Source organism: Vanellus vanellus (assembly GCF_965231255.1).
Source record: "Vanellus vanellus genome assembly, chromosome: 1".
Lineage (NCBI taxonomy): Eukaryota > Metazoa > Chordata > Aves > Charadriiformes > Charadriidae > Vanellus > Vanellus vanellus.
The window spans coordinates 60,895,007-60,912,113 of record NC_138905.1 but is presented as its reverse complement, the minus strand read 5'-3'; the positions used below and the strand labels follow the sequence as shown (position 1 = coordinate 60,912,113).

At 37.6% G+C, this 17,107-nt stretch overlaps 1 protein-coding gene across 2 annotated transcripts in view; it reads left to right on the top strand.

Moving 5' to 3' along the window:
- The window catches only part of CRY1 (cryptochrome circadian regulator 1), a 40,623-nt gene that overhangs the window by 5,373 nt on the left and 18,143 nt on the right, over positions 1–17,107 (top strand). Inside the window, exons 1-2 of one of the 2 annotated variants that reach the window (XM_082481395.1) lie at positions 9,829–9,845; positions 15,390–15,498. Coding sequence is in view for 1 of the 2 variants with exons in the window: in XM_082481394.1 (XP_082337520.1) it covers positions 15,390–15,498 (109 nt within the window). In the remaining variant the exon portion in view is untranslated. Of the gene's footprint in view, positions 1–9,828; positions 9,846–15,389; positions 15,499–17,107 lie in introns of those variants that run through there. The other variant, XM_082481394.1, reaches the window with a different exon arrangement.

The window sequence follows — 17,107 nt, the reverse complement described above, 5'->3', positions numbered from 1 at the left end:
TGACAATGTATCAGCCTTTTTATTGTGTTAGGGGAAAGGCCTGATTTTTTTTTTTTTTTTTTTTTTCAAACTCAGAATGTGAGACATAACTGCCCGCCAAGAAATTACGCTATGCTTGTTTGCTTATTTTGGTGTATGATCTTGTATTGCAGATTCTGTAATGTAACTATTACTAAATTGGACAAGAAGTCTGCACTGGTTGGTCTGGACAGAGCAGGTGGTACTGCAAATCCAATTTTATACAAAGTGTTCAGTAAGTTGTGTTTTTTTTTTTTCCCCAAGTAGCAGGTATTATAGGCCAGAAAAATTCCAGCGAGCATTTATACAAGTCGCTTTTTGACTTCAAGATTGATCTTGAATGAATCTAATTCTTCAGGTTAAGAAGTTTTGAGGTTTTAGAAACCCAATTTTACATCCCTAATCTCCAGGTTTGAGGATATCAAGAGAAGATATGTGTAGAGTGTTCTTGATAGGCAAGAGTAGCATGTGGACTTTGTGACCGACTATCAAGGGGCAAATGCAGTTGAAACAACTCCATAGGATTATTTCGGTCTTCCTTCTCTTGGGACTAGAAATCTATTTTTGGTTTATTTTACCTAAGTATCAGTAGATCGCATTCTTTATTTCAGTAGGGGAAGGTCATCTATCTGCAACTTGTGGTGTTACCTCCTCTGGTTGTAAAAGGAGAGGGTGATAACCCCCAACAAACACCATCTGTGGTGAACGCAAAAGCAGCTTTTTTTAGGCAATCAAGAATACAGATTTTTTTTTTTTTTTTTTCCTCCCAACTGATCAGTATGTGGCAGTGTCAATGAATTCTGCATCAGCTCTTCAAAGCAAATAATTTTGGGTATTGTCATCCTCTTTTGGCTCTTTCCATGTAGTATAGTGTGTTTTCCTCCAGTTCGTGAAAATGTCTTTTTTCCTACAAATGGCAGATACTCTTGAAACACATTTCATTATGCAAATACTGCAGAAAAAGTTGATTATCATTGTACAACCTGAACTTTTTTTGGTTTCCTGACAGTTTATCCTACAGCACGGAAGCCTTTATTTTCAGGGAAAGTGATTATTTTTCCATACCCTCCCGATGCCTGGTGGGTTTGCAGGTCAATTATATAACCGGTGGCAGGAGGAAGGTCACAGCCACCAGCCAGGTTGGCCATGCTTTCAGTGACACTAAAGTCTGTGATGTCTTAATTTGTATATTGAAAGAAACTCTTTGCTTCAGGGAATGTTGGGACTTCCATGTAGTGACCTAAAAAGGCAAAAGTCAGCTTGAGCATGAATTGGTTGTGTAAGTAGTGGGGGGTGGGAGTATGTGGCTTTGTGTTTTATAGGCTTTAGTAATTTGCATATCACATTTCAGTAGGTTTAATAGCTGTGCCTTTGGTTACCTCTAGGAAAGGACTAGATTTGATTACTGGCGTAAGAACTTCATGGTATTTCCATGTAATACATTTTACTTTTTTTTTTTCAGACCTCTTATTTAAATGTGGAGCAAGGTTAGTTTGTGTGCTTCTGTATACTTCTGACTTCAAGTCCTTTGCAATCTAGGTCAACAGGTGAACTATAATTGCAATGTTCTTCTAACCCTGAAGCCTCCATAGATTTTTCAGGTCACCGTTAAGCATTTGCTTTCACTGCTTTGGAGTTTTCTATGTGTAAATGTTTGGTTTTATGCAGAAATAAAGGTTTAGTGGAGGTGAGATAGACTGGAAAGGACAAGGGAAAAGAGGTCTATATTGCGGTATTCTGTTTCAAGTAGCTCAATGGAGACAGCTATGGCGAAAGTCTACATGTATATATATATTATTTTTTGAAATGTTATGAATCTGAGGGCATACCAATTACTAATGGAGAGATAATAAAAATTAACACATGAGCTTTCTTAGCATTAGTGTAGACAGGAGCTGAGCTACAGTGAACAGAGCTTCTGAAAAATGTTTTTTTTTTTTCTTAAATTCTGTACTTTTATTATTATTTTTTTTTTAATTGCATTAGTATTTGAAAGGTCTTTCAAGTCTACATTGGTAAACCTCTGTAGGAAATAAGAATTTGACAATATTCAGGGTTTCAGAAGTAAATTCAGGTGTCAAACAGTTGCTCGTAGTTTCTTTGAAAAGTGCTAACGCAACAAGTTCCTTGCAATAGGGTGGAACTTGTCCAGATTATCCAGAGGCAGAAGGATTTCTTCCAGTTGAACATTGGTCGGGATGTCCTGCAAGTCTAATTTCTGTGGTGACAGGCATGTGATGTCATGTACACCTGAGCTTTTGTGTTATGTGTTGCTTCCTCCTGCAACTAAACTAGAGATGTTCCCCTCTAGATGCATTCCCTTTTTAACATCTCTTAGTATATTTGTGAGTCTTGCACAGCTGTGAAAAGTAAAGGCTCCAAATTTCTTGCACTATAAGTTTGATTCCTTTGAGAACACAAACTCATGTCCTTTCAAAATGAAAACCAGAAATGTTGGGGAAGAAAGTCTGTTTAAGCTCAAATGGGGAAGTTTTGAAGTATGAATACACATTCTTACTGATTTTTCAGTGATGGAGATTAAATATCTACAGCACATGCTGTAGCTATTGTATAGAGTATAGAAATTACTCCTGTAAGGAAAACTTGCATTTTTTCTTAATGCCAGTATTCTTCTTACCTTGTAGGTAAAGGGTAAACTGTGCTGCCGTTTAGCGAGAGGGGCCAAAATGGTAATCAAAAGAACAGCAATAGGAGGGCAGCTTCCATCAGAAAGATGAGTAAATAAATAGGTAAATCCATCATGTAGGTTGCAAGTTACTTCATGCCTTTTATAGTTCACAAAACATGATCATGGTTTGCATAGTTACAGTTTTGCTATGCTCTAAAGATATAGAACACCACGGCAAGCTTTATCTCAGTTTTGCAGTTCTGAATTACTGGAGAAGTGTACAGAGCGTTGTGAGACTTCATTTTATAGAGCAACTGACATTATCAATAGTTAATGATTTGATTTCCAATACATTGGATTAATTGAAGAATGGAGTAAAACTTTTCTTTCCGATGTTTTCTTGTGAGTTTCCTCTGAGTTAAAATTTTTGGCTTGCAAATTCTGTGGCATCGAGTGATTTGATTTTTTTTATTACTTTTTCTTCTATTCTTCATATTTCACATTCTTGAGAATAAACAAGCTCGTTTTTTCCTAGGAGTCTTAAACTAGAAAAAGAGAACAAACCAGCTTTTAGCAGAGATTGCCTGCTATTGTTTTCCTTATTCTGCTGTCATGGGAGAGGCATGACTCTGCATCTGTAAAACTGACATATGCATTTAAAATAAAATATTCTACAGAGTATTTTTTCCCATCCAGGTTTCAGTAGGGTCTTTGATTGGGGAGGAGGTTGCCTTTTGGTTTTGTTCTTCGTTTTCATACGACTTGCTAGTAGTGAACTCAAGAAGTTGAAACTTTCCAAGTCTTAATGAGGGTGATCAAACAAAGGATGACATCTGAATTATTTGTTTTATTTGGGTTGCCTAGGGATAATTCCTGTGACTTTCCATCATTATTTTTCAGTAGATGGCAAGCTTAATAAAATCTAGTTTATTGTGCTTTATGTGTGTTTCTTTGTAGACAATATAGCTGTTTGCTGTTTACTGCTGTCCCAAATCCTGTAAATGCTTCTTTAAATTATTTTTTATGAGTGACTTTCTCACTTTCTTTTCTCCAGCAAACTCTTTAACTGGTATGACCTGAGAACACCTACTGATGTGTAGTTTCATCAGTTTATGAGAAAGGAAAGTTTTAAATTTCTGTAATATTGATAGATCAGTTATCATTGTGGTATACTTTCTCCTTTTGTTTCAAAGCTTTCATAATTTGAGGAGACCTGTGTATAGATTAGTATTGATCACATAGTCCTGGTGGTTTTGAGTGAGTGGATTTTTTTTTTTTTCATTTGATTGAAATTGCCTTTCTGTAAGCAAGTTGCCAATAAATTTACTCATGAGAAGTACTTTATTTCAGAGCTGGTGTTTTTCTTCCAAACCATGAAGAAAATCATGGGTTTGTGGGGATAATATGGATCTTCCTCTCTTTACATTTTAAATTTTGGCTTTCTGCTTTCTTTCAAATATAACTCCACCAACCTCTTTTTTAGTGCCAACTCTGAAACACTGTTAGTTTGCCAAAGCAAAGTTCTTCAATGCTGCATTTACTGGAAGTATTACTCTAGTTCTTTACTACTTCCATATGAGACAGCACAATGGAGCTTGTGTTTTTGGCACTGGAGGTCACGCTTTCAAATTGAAGAGTGTTACTAGTGATCAGATGTTGCTCTTGCAGCAACAGCTTTTCTGATTTTTTTTTTTCCATAATTATAAGATATTTTTTTTCTTCTACTAATCCATCTTTCTTCCAGAATCCTACCTTTGCAGCTGCTGCTTTACAGCTTGTCAAGTACAATGGTAAAGTAAAAATAATTTTTAGTTCAGGGTTTTTTTTTTTTTGGCTGTTCTGTTTGAAGAGTATGAGATTTGCAGGAGTAATTATCTCATTACATATGATTTGTTCCCAAATGAAAGCATGGGGGAAACTTCAAAAACTTTTCTACTTGGAGTACTGTATTGTCATCGATTCCAGTGTGGTTTTTCCTCCTGAACTTACAAGTTATAAGAAGACCTAAGGTAAAGTAAGCTTTGGAGAGCTTTGGTGCATGTGCTTTGTTTTTCTGCTTTCGTAGTATGAGCTATAGCTGTCAGATCTTTCTGTTACCCAAAGTTTTAATTAGGATGTAATATATGGTAATGCTAAGCTTGCCTTTTGTTGGAATGAGTTGTTTTCGCTTGGAAGTGTTAGCCTCTTGTGCTTGCCTCTTAAATTTTACCTTGAATGAAAGCTTTTGAACTTAGGGTTTGCATGAATTGATCAAAAAACACCTATGTGCAAGTCAGTGTGATTGACGTTTGAAGCCCTGTAGGCTTATTTCTACAGAGATAATCTTTATTTTCTTTATAAGGTTAAGATATAGTGCAATGAAAAGTTGCCCTGGTAATCTTGTTTCCTTTGCCATAAGGTTAATGGTCATTAACAGCAACAGTAAACAGGAAATAAAGTAATTGTTAACGTTACTCCCTGGGTTTGCGTTGGTACCTTTGTATGTCCCTGCAGGGTTAAATAGGGTTCAAAAATGTGTTAGCTTTACCTGTTGTTCACGAGGGGGTTTTCTTTCATGCAGATTTAGTATTATTTAGAGCTGTAATAAAGGGATATGTCGGTTAGCTTGTGCTTGGATGGTAGTGCTGAAGCAGCCCGTCTGTGCTGTAGCTTGCTGACAGCTGTTGACTCTGGCAGGGGACACGTTGTTCACGAGCTGCTTGGTTTTGACACCTTCCCCTTCTAGATTTTTTTTTTTTTTTTTTTTTAATCAGCTCCTCTGGTTTTGAACATTGGCTTGGTACTTTTTGAACTCCGAGTGCGTATTAGGTTTCATTTAACCTTTAGCAGCCAGCACTTCTAAATATGATGCAGAGGAGCAGAACCGACCCGGCTTGCCTGTACCTGCTCAAAGCCTTTCTCTGTCCTGGGTAGGAATAAAGTTCGACCCGGCTACGGGAATCCTCTCGGAGCGTCTCTGAAGGGAAGGAGAAATTGGGCTCTGAAGACAAGGGTTACGTATAACTGGAAAAGTAGGTCATTGTGGCAGGGAGTAGTCCAAACAGCCGCCTGGTTGCTGCAGCAACGACCTACTTTAGGAAACTATTTTTGTTGATTCATATTGAAATGTTCTTCTTGCAAACGGTATAAGGAAATGATCAGGTTATGAGACGTGTAGTAATGAAAGCTGTAGACTTCCCCCTCTTTTTTCCCCCTGCTTTGGTCTTGCCCCTTGGTGTTGGACATATGGGGATTAAAGCAAATAAGGTTTGTTTTTCTTCAGTTTGACCTCTAGTGGGGAGCAACTCTTCTTGCTTGAAGGTTCTGCATAGCAATAATACTTATCAATGGTGATTAGGTTTCCAGAGTTCAGAGCCTACAAATGCTCCCCTATCATTTTTGTCTATGGAAATAATTTGGAGTTTAATAAAAAAATTAAAAATCCTTCTTTCTTAGGAGTATCTCTTTTTGGGAATGCTAACAGTTTGTCTGTTTCATATTCAACTGCTTTTCTTTTAACCACTTTGTCTTCAACAAAGTTTATCCACCTTCAGGAAGGTGGGCTTGGTGTCCCCCCTGCCCGCCGCCCCCCCCCGCCCCCCCTTTTTTTTTTTCCCCTTTAAATTGGCAGAGTTCCCTTCTGCGTATTCTGTGTTGCTATTAGTGCTGATCCTGGCACAAACAACCTGGAAAAAATACAGTGATCCTGTATTGGATGATGTTTTCCAGGAGTCTTCCTGTCTTCTTTTAACAGTCAAAGTAGTAAAAAAACCTGACCAGTGTTCAGGAGATGAATTCTGTCAATTCATTCCCTTCTTCTAAAAGGAATGGGTAGACAGGGAAAATGAGGAAACTATGAGAATACAGTTGTTTTAATGAAGTTTTCATTCTTTGTAAAATAGTTTTTCATCTAAACTACTATCACTTCTGCAGAGATGATTGAGTATCACTTCTTAGTTATCAGAATGTTCCACTTAACTGTACTATGTAATTTTTCAAGGTAAATTTAGTTACTTCAAGTGAAGTACTTTCTGCTGGTTCTTGACCCCAGTGTTGGTCCTGACCTTCAGTATTGCAGTTGTGGCAGATGAAGATAGCATGTTTATCTAGAGGTCATTTGATTTTTTTTTTTTTTTTTTTTTTCCATCTATTGCATCTTGAGCTACATTTTAGTTTTGTATCCCAGGGCTTACATTACTGAGCTCTGTGCATCTTTTTCGTCAGCTTCAGACTTTGAGATAGAAGGCCTCTGCAGCATGAAGTGAACCATTACCTCAATTAGCCTACTCGTACACTAAGAAAGTTTGGGAAAAGTGGAGTTTTTCTGGACTTCGGCAGCTTAATAAACAAAGCTATGTTTCAGTTACTTAGGGTTTTTTGTTATAAAAAGTGTTGATTTTTTCTACATTATTATTATTCAAAAACCTGAACACATTTTGTTCATGTTTGCCTTGTATTCAGATGTGAATGGCTAATTTTGCTTTTGAAAGACCAGTTCAGAAAAGTTTTGGCCCTCTTGATTTATAAGAGTAGCAATCGGAAGTTAGGATGACACTGAATGTCTGACCACCAGAAGGTGAACACCACAGAGATGAAATCCAGTCAGTTTTAATTAAGATTTTCAGGAATAGCTTCAGGGTTTTTTTCTGTTTTCCAAACTTCCTACTAATTTCTGTGCTTGCTAGTATATTTCAGCTCTATCCTTAACTCTCTTCTATTAGTTTAAGAGATGTTTCAGGTATGGGAAGCCAGAGGCGATGGAATTATACCTTGAGGACTCACAATTTGTACAGTGTAGTTGAGAAATACATTCATTTTACAGTGTTTCATTTCTGGTAAACTTAAAACTATGTACAATCTCATTAGCAGTAATTATAACCTTAAAAAGGTCACTCAAATGTAAGGAAAGTAAAAAAGTTTTATTAAATAAATGAGGGGCAGTATAAAATTTGTCCTTCAGAATCAGATTGCAAGACTGTATCGTGTTATAGTACTCTTATCGGGCTTTGTCTTTTGAAGTGAGCCATAGCTGTTACTTTCTCATGGACAGCTTAAATTGCCGAAAATAACGTGGCTGAATGATTTTATAAAGCAGGCCAGCTATGGTTTAATTACATCAAGCCTTATGAGCTACTCATTTGAATAAGAGAACTTGGATACATGAGAATAAGGAGTTTTAAATTTATTTAATTATGAACATGTCTCTACTCTCAAGTAACTTAGTTTTGTAATTTGCTTTTAGGTCGTCTTTCCACAGCTGTCCCCACTGCAAATATATTTGTTTGCTCTTGGGTTTTACTTTATGGATCCAACTAGTTTCTCACTGGAAAGAGTAGGCATAAGGAATTAAAGTCAAATAGTAAGGACTTTCATTTATCAGATTGGAATTGGAAGATTAGAGAAAAAGAAACATAGAATACAGACATTAAAGAATGGAAGACACTGGGAGAGAGATTTAGGAAGCTGTGAGCCTGTTAGCCTCATACCACCAGAAGGCTGACCTTTGTAACACGCAAGTAATTTGAGATGTTTGTTGCTAGTTATACGGGAATAGTTTAGATGAATAATAGGTGCCCTTTGAATGTGAAGTTAAGATCCAGATCTTTACAGAACCTAAATACACTATTTGCTGTGACGTACGGCTCACAAAATAGGAACCACATGCAGATAGCTATTTGGGAGATTATGAATGTCTTCTGAATAGGACAAATGTTTCCTTCCTCTGGGGAATGCTAACCTTGAAAAGGTAGTTCAATTGGACAGAAGTTAATGAGGAATGATATGTAAGGAAATGCTAGTTTTGTGTCCAATGTAAGCTAAGTTAGATTCAAATGATTTCGTTGCTCTTAATAGAGCAGTATTGCTTGCTGTAATTGGAATAGTCCCAGTCTGTGTGTGAAATGGTCTTTACTACTTAGCTTCAAAGAAGGTGCACCCCAAAGGACTCAGCTTGGAGAGATTACATTTTAAATGTTGCTTTCTCTCAATTATTGTTCAAAGCCCTTTTATCCTTTGTCAAAGAGTTGAATTTGTTTAAGAACCTCTTTTACATCAACCACAAGTATTTCAGCTGTACATGGGCTTGGGCATATCTTGCATTTTTTCTCCATCACAGCTCTGCTTTTGTTTGAAAATTATAACAGTAGTAAATATTAGAGGAGAAAAGTCAAGTGACACACTTCATGGTCTGTGTTTGGTTTTGGTTTTGCATGTGGATCAGCTCTTAGTGAGTTATGAAAGCTGCTGAAGTCCTGAATTGCTCTCTAAAGGAGCTGTTTTTTCTCCACTGGCTGTAGAGCAACCCTGGAGGAGATTAGTTAGCTCCCACGGCCACTTTACTTAAGTATCTAGAGTTGAATAACGTGAACTTTTTCCTGCTCTTGTGTATAAGCTTAAAGGATAATACCTCTATGAAATGTATTACTGTATACCTTTTTAGGATGTGGAAGTTGTATGCAGTATTCGCTGAAACAATGTAATAAAATAAGGCATGCCTCTGTGACCTTGATTTGGTAATAGGAAAATATTACTGTGGCTTGCTGCCAAAGGATGCGATGGAGTATACATAACACTTAAATCCTGTCTGAGCTTAATCTTCTTATAGTTTTGTAAGAATAAACTGCTAGCGCGAAGACACGTTTGGTTGGTGGCAAACAGGAAAATATACTGGTAAAATATTAAATACTTGTATCTATATACATCAAATTTGAGATTCTTCTCAGTGTCTCATACTCTGTTTTGGTATTAGGCGAAATCCACCTTATGATTCCTGTAGATGCTAGTATGAGGAATATGTTTACCTAAATAATACTGGACTTTCATAATGACCTAACTGAACATATGGCAAAATAGCAGATATGTACGAAAGAAAGGCTTACTCTCTCTCTTTGCATGAAGAGAAGTAAATGTTGCATAATTTATTAATACAATCAGGGTCTAATGCTGTAAACTATACTCAAAAAAATGTGATATTATACAGTGTGTAATATTCTTTTTATTGAGTCGAGCTCTACTGAACTCTGAAAGACGAAGGAGGAATATCTGATAGCAATGTTGGAAAAAAAAATTGAATGGGAAAATAAAACTAGCAGATACCGGGCTGCTTAAGATAATTCTGATAGACAAAGTCTACGTAGCAATCAAATATCTGTGAATCTCTTGCTTGACAGTGCTTTTCTTTCACTGGAGAGATTGTAATCAATGGCTGGCACGAGGACAGGTGGGTAGACAGAAAATATTTTAAAAGATTGGTTAAACAGAAGTTTGGATGGATTGCTAGAATTTGACCGGTCATTGGTAAAAATATTAGTTAAACTTAGGAATCAAACGAGTTTTAGCACTGTTCTTTTTCACTCCACTTTTTAAACTTTTGTCAGGATGAGGAAGCCTGACAAGATTCCTTTCTTTTGTGTGGTACTGGCTGTGCAGTTTAACACTCTTGCCTTGCCTAAGGGTTAAATTCAGAATCTGGATCAGTTTGGGAAACAAACAAACAAACAAAAAAAAAAAACCCCAAAACAACAAAATCAAACAAACCCTGAAACTGAAGTTTCTTGATTCTTCATGGCTAGCAGCACCTTTTTCAGATGTGAATGATGCCTGAAAGAGAAGTCATTGCATTTTAAGTCCCCTCAGTTCCCAGCAACTGTCTTCATTTCATACTGACAAGGGTGGTTCTATGTGATTACAGTTTCTGGGTGTTTATTACTCCTAAAAATAACCCCAAACGAGATTTAACAGTAGCCTTAAACAGCGTGTCTGTAAGTGTCCTTCTTGCAAGTCTCCTCTTAAATAAAAAGGCTACCTTTTTAACAGACTGCTACTGACTTCTTCCCTGGAGAAAGTCTTTGATCATGTTAATAGTGCAGAGCCAGGAAGGCTGCATGATGTGGTGCTTAGTTTTGTTCATTTTGTCAATGGTTAACTGTTAGTTATTTAACAATTAGTTATTTAATTCTTTGAATTTCTGCCTTGATGGTGCTGGTTTATTTCAGTTGCATTTTAGCTAAAAATTACTCTTTGTATTATGTGAACCAGTTTCTGGCAGTCACTCTTAAGGTGTAGGAGGGAAGAACACTTAGTCTAAATTTCAGACCCCTAGCAGACTTTGCAGGGAAGATTGTGGAGTTTTTTGGAGTAAACAATTAAGATTTTATGTGCATGTCTTCTAAAGAAAGTAGTCTTCAGAAGCTTTCATGAAAATTCTGAATATCCATAATTAGATGACCCTGAGCAAAATGTGTGTAATGTCCTCTAAGAATGTTGCTTGAAGACAGGTATCTTTTGCTTTGGCATCTTCCTTGTATTACAATAAGTATGTCTTTTCTGCCTCCCTCCGTCACCTCAGTACACATCATGCATGTACTTCATACAGCTTGCTACTGTGAAATTAATGGTGAACTTTTCCTTCCTCTGGTTTGTCCAAGGGGAGTTGAAGACCAGATGCAGAAACCTGGGCTGATGCTTTAATCTGATTAAAAAATATCCATGCATCCTTTTTGTGTCTTTTTAATGACGTCATGTGATGTAGTTTTTATATTCGTTCAAAGTGAAAAAGAAAGTGCTTTCCTGTTGATTGTTAGGTTAAGAGGAAAAAGTCGGTTTAGATCGCAGACTCAGAAACATGCCCTGTTACTGTAGGGAGAGATTTAAATAGTTCCTAATTGCCAGACTTTGGTGTAAAGTATGATAAGAGTTCAAGCCTAGTAGCTCTTACTTCATAGCTGCTGTGGAGGAACTTTGCCTCAAGAGCTCGTATACCGCAGATGTGAGATGGACGTTTCATATTTGGTTTCAGCTCACAGACTAATGTACCATTCATTTTCATTGGTGTTATACTGTGAAAGAAACATGTTTCTGAGCATTTTGGTGTATCTTTTCAGAGAGAAAGCTCAAATAATTTTGCCTTGTCTGTGCTAGAATGCAGCTTTCAATTACGTTTGCGTGTCTGCGCTGAGCAAAACAGCTGCTTGTTCCTGTCCTGCAGTAAGTGCCCCTGCATGATGTTAGAGTCATTCAGAACTATTTTCACTTGCAAACAGGTGTTACCAGCCAAAATGATACCTTGGAAAACTAAAACCTCTTCTCTTCCAGATCCCGTAATAATTCACTGTGACAGTGTGTTGAATGCTGAGAATTATTATTTTATCATTTTTATATCGCTGTGTTTAATATGTTTGGGGGCGTGCATGTTGTGGACATGTTATTACTCCTTCCTGCTGTGTATGTTATAGATGAAACATTAATTTGCTAAGGCAGGAGATAAATGCAATGCATTACAATGCCATGCCAAAATTAGAGAAAGTTCTGGAATTAGAAGTTGTCCCAGGGAGTTGGTACAATTGAAAAAATTCCTTTCATGTCAGCCTATTCACATAGGCACATGTTAACACGTTAGATGACTGCAGAAGTTCTGAAAGGTAGAATTTTCCTCCCTTAAATTCAAAGCAATTGGATATACTGAAGCTACGTGTTAATTAGCATGTATTTAACTGTAGTAAAGATGCTGTGCTGCTTCTGCGAGTTCTAAGGGTACTCATGAGACAAAGAGGAGGTGAAAACTTTGGTTATGACAAGTAGTTGACTCAACTATAAGTTTCTTGATTGTACCTAGAAACAATGATTTAAGAAGGTTCATTTTTAATTGAACAAGGCAAATTTGTGTAAAGGCTTTACTTTTTGACAAATTTTATTAACGCTTTAATGAGAAAATGCCTTTAGATGTAGTATAGCGCAAATATAGTTGGTGAAAACAAAATAGATGAGTAATTATTTGCAGCGCATTTTGTCAAAACACATTTGGTCCAACTGAAAGATTCAAATATGCTTAATAAACTGCACACTTATTCTAAGTAACCACTTGTAAACTGAATGTGTGTTCTGAAAGTCAAAAGCAGTATTCTTTTGTGTTGCTGTTACTATAGATATCATAGGGTCACTAGGGTTTAATTTGGTCTATTATTTTTGAACAATATGTTTTCAGTGCCAGTCTTGCAACTCAAACTGTGGTTTGGCTATTTTTCATTTGTTCTGTTTTTGTTCAGGTGGGAGGAATGTGTGTCTCCCCCAGCCACTCTACTGCTCCTCTCCTACATGTATTTAACAATTTGAGTCTGCACCATTATGTTTGTTAAATACACAAAAGAATTCTATGGAGATTGAAATGCAGGAGTGTGGTAAGAGATAGTTAAGAGAGATAATCGAGAGGATTTGGGCAACCAACAAAATGGAGATTAAACAGTATTAAGGGCAAGTTTAGGGATCTTGGATGTGAATTGGAGACTGGGTCAGTGCATGTAATCTTCTTGAATAGGATTTTGTGCCGAGTCCAGACTAGAAGTTGTATGTTATGGTCAGTCAGGTAGGAAGAAAATAGATTGAGAAATTAGAGGGAACCGAGATGCAAATCGGGGGGGGGGGGGGAATTCCTGAAAGACAGATTTTTACTTTGAATAGTTACGACCATTTTATGTCACCAATTTCTCTTCATACCCTTTCCCTATATTCTGTGATATGAAGTTAAAAAAAAAAAACCCAAACAAAATCAAAACAAAAAACCCACCACAACAAAACCCCACCAAACAAAAAAACCTGAACCTCTCCTGGACTGTTCCAAAGGCATCTGGGACACTATTGCAGTTTGTCTTCATAGCGATTTTTGAAGTATAAGTGAAGGCACATGCTCTTTGAGAGCAGGATTCAGGTGGATAAGATTAGTGATAAGGTCTGTCATACCAGGTTTCAAAAAATGATAAACTGAAGCTGTACTTCTCGGAGTCTGTCTGGAAGTGACTTTGGCTGGGGAATGTGGGCCCCAAGTTCTCTCTGACAGAAGCATAAATCGATTCTCATCTGATTCTTAAAATTACTCCTGTGTGGTTTCTAACTAAAGGAGTATACGGAAGTTTCTTATTGGATACAGCATATCCTTCACAATCTCACTACTCTGGAGTTTTTTTCAAAATAAAATTTATCAAAGGGAGAGAATTAGATGTTTTTGGCTTGTTCCCATCATTAAATGTATAAACACAGTTGCCAGCCAAGAAGCAGTTGTATTCTTGTACACCGGTTTCCTCTCAGACTTGCTTTCTGTTACCCTTGCAGGTCAAGTGGGCCACACATTTTTGGCATTTAATAGCAGCTAGGGGCATTTCCTGCCAGCATTCTATATATTAATTTTTTACAATTTTTTTTTTCCATCTAAAGTTGGAGGCAATGTGTGTTAGGTAGGTATCACTTATCTATTGCTAAATCTCTAGAAAAACATAAAAAAATGTTGGTAGGTTTACAACAGTCATGTATGCTGTATCCTTATCCCTCCAAAAAGGTGTTGCATTTTTGTTGTAACTGGTTACTTTTTAGGATTCTTTTTTAAAACCTAGGTGTTTTATGAATTCTTGATTTTAGTAAACCTGGTTGCTTGGCACCTTTGTAACACCCTGGGCACTTGCCGTTGCGCAACCTGCCCTTCCCTGGTAGCTCCGCACCTTTTCACCCAGGCTGCAGGCGCAGTGTCTCCAGGTCTCGGTGGCACTGCTTTCCCTGCCTTGGTCTCGGACCAATGCTCCTGTGGTGTTATACTCGTGGCCTTGCCATCTGCATGTAGTGTCGTTACGGCAGACTCTCGGGAATAATGGCCTGCAGTGTGGGAATCACGACTTTTGTTCCCTGCTTTGGGTGTAGCTTTTGGTTTATGGCAGGGGATCCAATAATGTGCGTGCACAGAGGTTAATGACCGGCAGGCTCTGACTCAGCAGCTGCCCTGATCGACACGCGCTTTGGTGAGTGCCAACAGCACTGTGAGTAAGAACAGCCAACGAGCTTTGAGCAGCTCCTGGTGAAAACTAGATTGTTACTGTGAGGAAAAATATTGGGGGGCAGCCCAGTTGCTAGACTGGAGAGGAGTCCAGGGGAAGGGCACTCGTCTGGGGACCCCAAGCATCTCTCTCTAGCTGGCCACAAGGGAGTTTCCAGTTTTCCTCTCTGTCCTTCTGTTTTTATTTCTTCCCCTAAACAAGTTTCACCATAGGAGTTATTTTTAGTCACTGAACCCACTAATAAATCTTTGCACACGTGAACCTGTCTTAACGCCTTTTGTGCAACTACCTGTTTCTCTTAAAGACTTGCAGGTTTGCAGCACCCCATTCCTCCCTCTGCCTTTTTGGTTTTTTTATTCCCGTGTTTGCTGATTTGCTCATTAAATAATTCAGATGAGGTTACAGCCAAGATGCATGAGACTGTTATATAGAGGGTTATTTTTATAAAAGAAGGCCAAAGGGATAGTTATGACCATGTAGTCCTCTAGTATGCTGTTTTTAGTAACAGTTCAGACTGCTGTGTTGTAAGAAGGACTTGGATTAAGTTTAGTAACAGTATGCCAACAGCTGATTGCCTGGCTGCTTGTTGTGGGTTTCTTTTTTGTGTGGTGTGCTTCTTTTTTTCTTTAAAGTGGCAAGATACTTCTAGTTTTAGTTAAGACTTGAGTATGTTTTAGGTCATTCCAGAGTTGAATAGTGTTGAGGTGAAAACCTAAACTATGTTGCAGTTTGGTTTCCTGAATTATATATCATTGAATATATTATATGGCATTGAACTACTGTAAGCTAAATGTAATTAGGATGTGAACATGCATGGATCACCCAAATACGTGCCAAATACTGAGGGTCTGATAATCTTCATTGGATTGTTCCTCAGTTCCCTTTTTCTATTGTAAAATTTTCTAGTTTGCCTCAGAAAATAAATGTTTCTTTACAATTCTTTGCAGATTCCTGCTTCAATGCCTTGAGGATCTTGATGCCAATCTACGGAAACTGAATTCACGTTTGTTTGTTATTCGTGGACAGCCAGCAGATGTTTTCCCCAGACTTTTTAAGGTAAATGCCACCTTGCAGCTGTTGTTTCTGTCCATAAATAGGACTGACAAACTAATTTCAACTAGGAATATTTCTTGTACTATATACTTCAGTGCAAGTTGTTATCCATGCAAATACTTAACTATCCTTGCAGTTTCTCTTTAAGATTGTTTTTGTTAGATTTGGTTCCCCCCCACAATGTGCATATCACCAACTGAACTGAGTTGCTCTTAGAATTTACAATTTTTGGTTTCATTCTGTCCAGAAGTGGAACTGATCTCTAATGGTTTGCTAAATGTAGGTGCTTTACTAAATTTTCCTTATCAGGTTCTCTTTGAAATGCTGAAATACAATTCTGTGTGTGTGAATCCAGGTTGAAAGCCTGACCTGTAAAAGCAGTGTTTTATTTAGGCCAAATGTCTGCTCTAGTTGCTTTTTGGCCATTAAAAGTGGTTTAATAAGCTTTTTGCTTGTTAAAAGTACAGTGCAGGTAAAAAACAATTTCCAGTCAAAGTTCAAGGCTTTTGTGGGAAAGGGCCTTATTATTAAGCAAATTAAAGCTGTGAGGGATTGTTACTGATAGTAATTTGTCTTCCATGGACAATAGGGTATTTGAGGTAACAATGCTATAATAGGATAGTAAAAAAGAACACTTTGCAGATCGATTTTTAAAGTTTTTATGGAATGACTGAATTGAGGTGACTGAGACAAGCAAGACTTGGGGTGAGAGGGGAGGAGGGAGAAGGGGAATAGAGACCTGGTTTTACTCCCAAGTCTTCAACACCAAGCTGAAAACTCAACCAAAACTCACATTTCAGTCTTCATTCTTGTGCTTTAGTTGTGAAGTGCTAACTGGATGGTACTCTGACTAGTCTTCTCTTGATTTCCCCTTGGTGAAGAATTTTCTGCAGGAGTACGGTGGCATTAGTTGCTGCTTGCCAACCCCCCAGATATTCAAGCTTGTTATGTCTGCCTGCCAAATTCGGTTTGATTGCATTTAAACAGGGGCAAAGATCTTGCTGTTCTGTGTTTTTGCCTTCTTGATTTGAGTGACCTGTAGCAACTTTTCTTAAATACATTAGTGGCTACTTTGACAACTCCTGTTTCAGATCTTGCTGCTAGACTGATCTTTCTATGTCTAACGGCATTGGAGTGCCATGTTTTCAGGATATTAGTTTTAGTGCTGAGAAGGTAATGAAAATAACTTGTCATATAGATAATGTACAGCTATCAAAAAAGAACGTTCACACCTGACTATGTCTTCTAGTTCATTAAATTACCAAAAGGTGTCTTTATCATATATTTGTTCACTGTGGGGCTTTTCTGAACTTCCTCTGTCCTTGAACAAAGAAGAGACATTGTTGAAGTTTTTGAGGACTACTTCAACTTTTGGCTGAAGACTACCTGGAACTTGCATCTGTCTCATGATTAATCTCAGTCTTTTTTGCCAGAGCAGTAGCTGTACCTCGGGCACTTGCAGTGCAGTGAAGGGCATATAACACTGAACCAAGCTTTTCAGATCATCCTCATTAAATGTCTTAAAGGTGAGGGATGATCCTGACCCTGAAGAACACATGTAGATGTTTTTGGCTGGGAGAAGATAACTTTAAGTAAATAATGGTAGGAGATA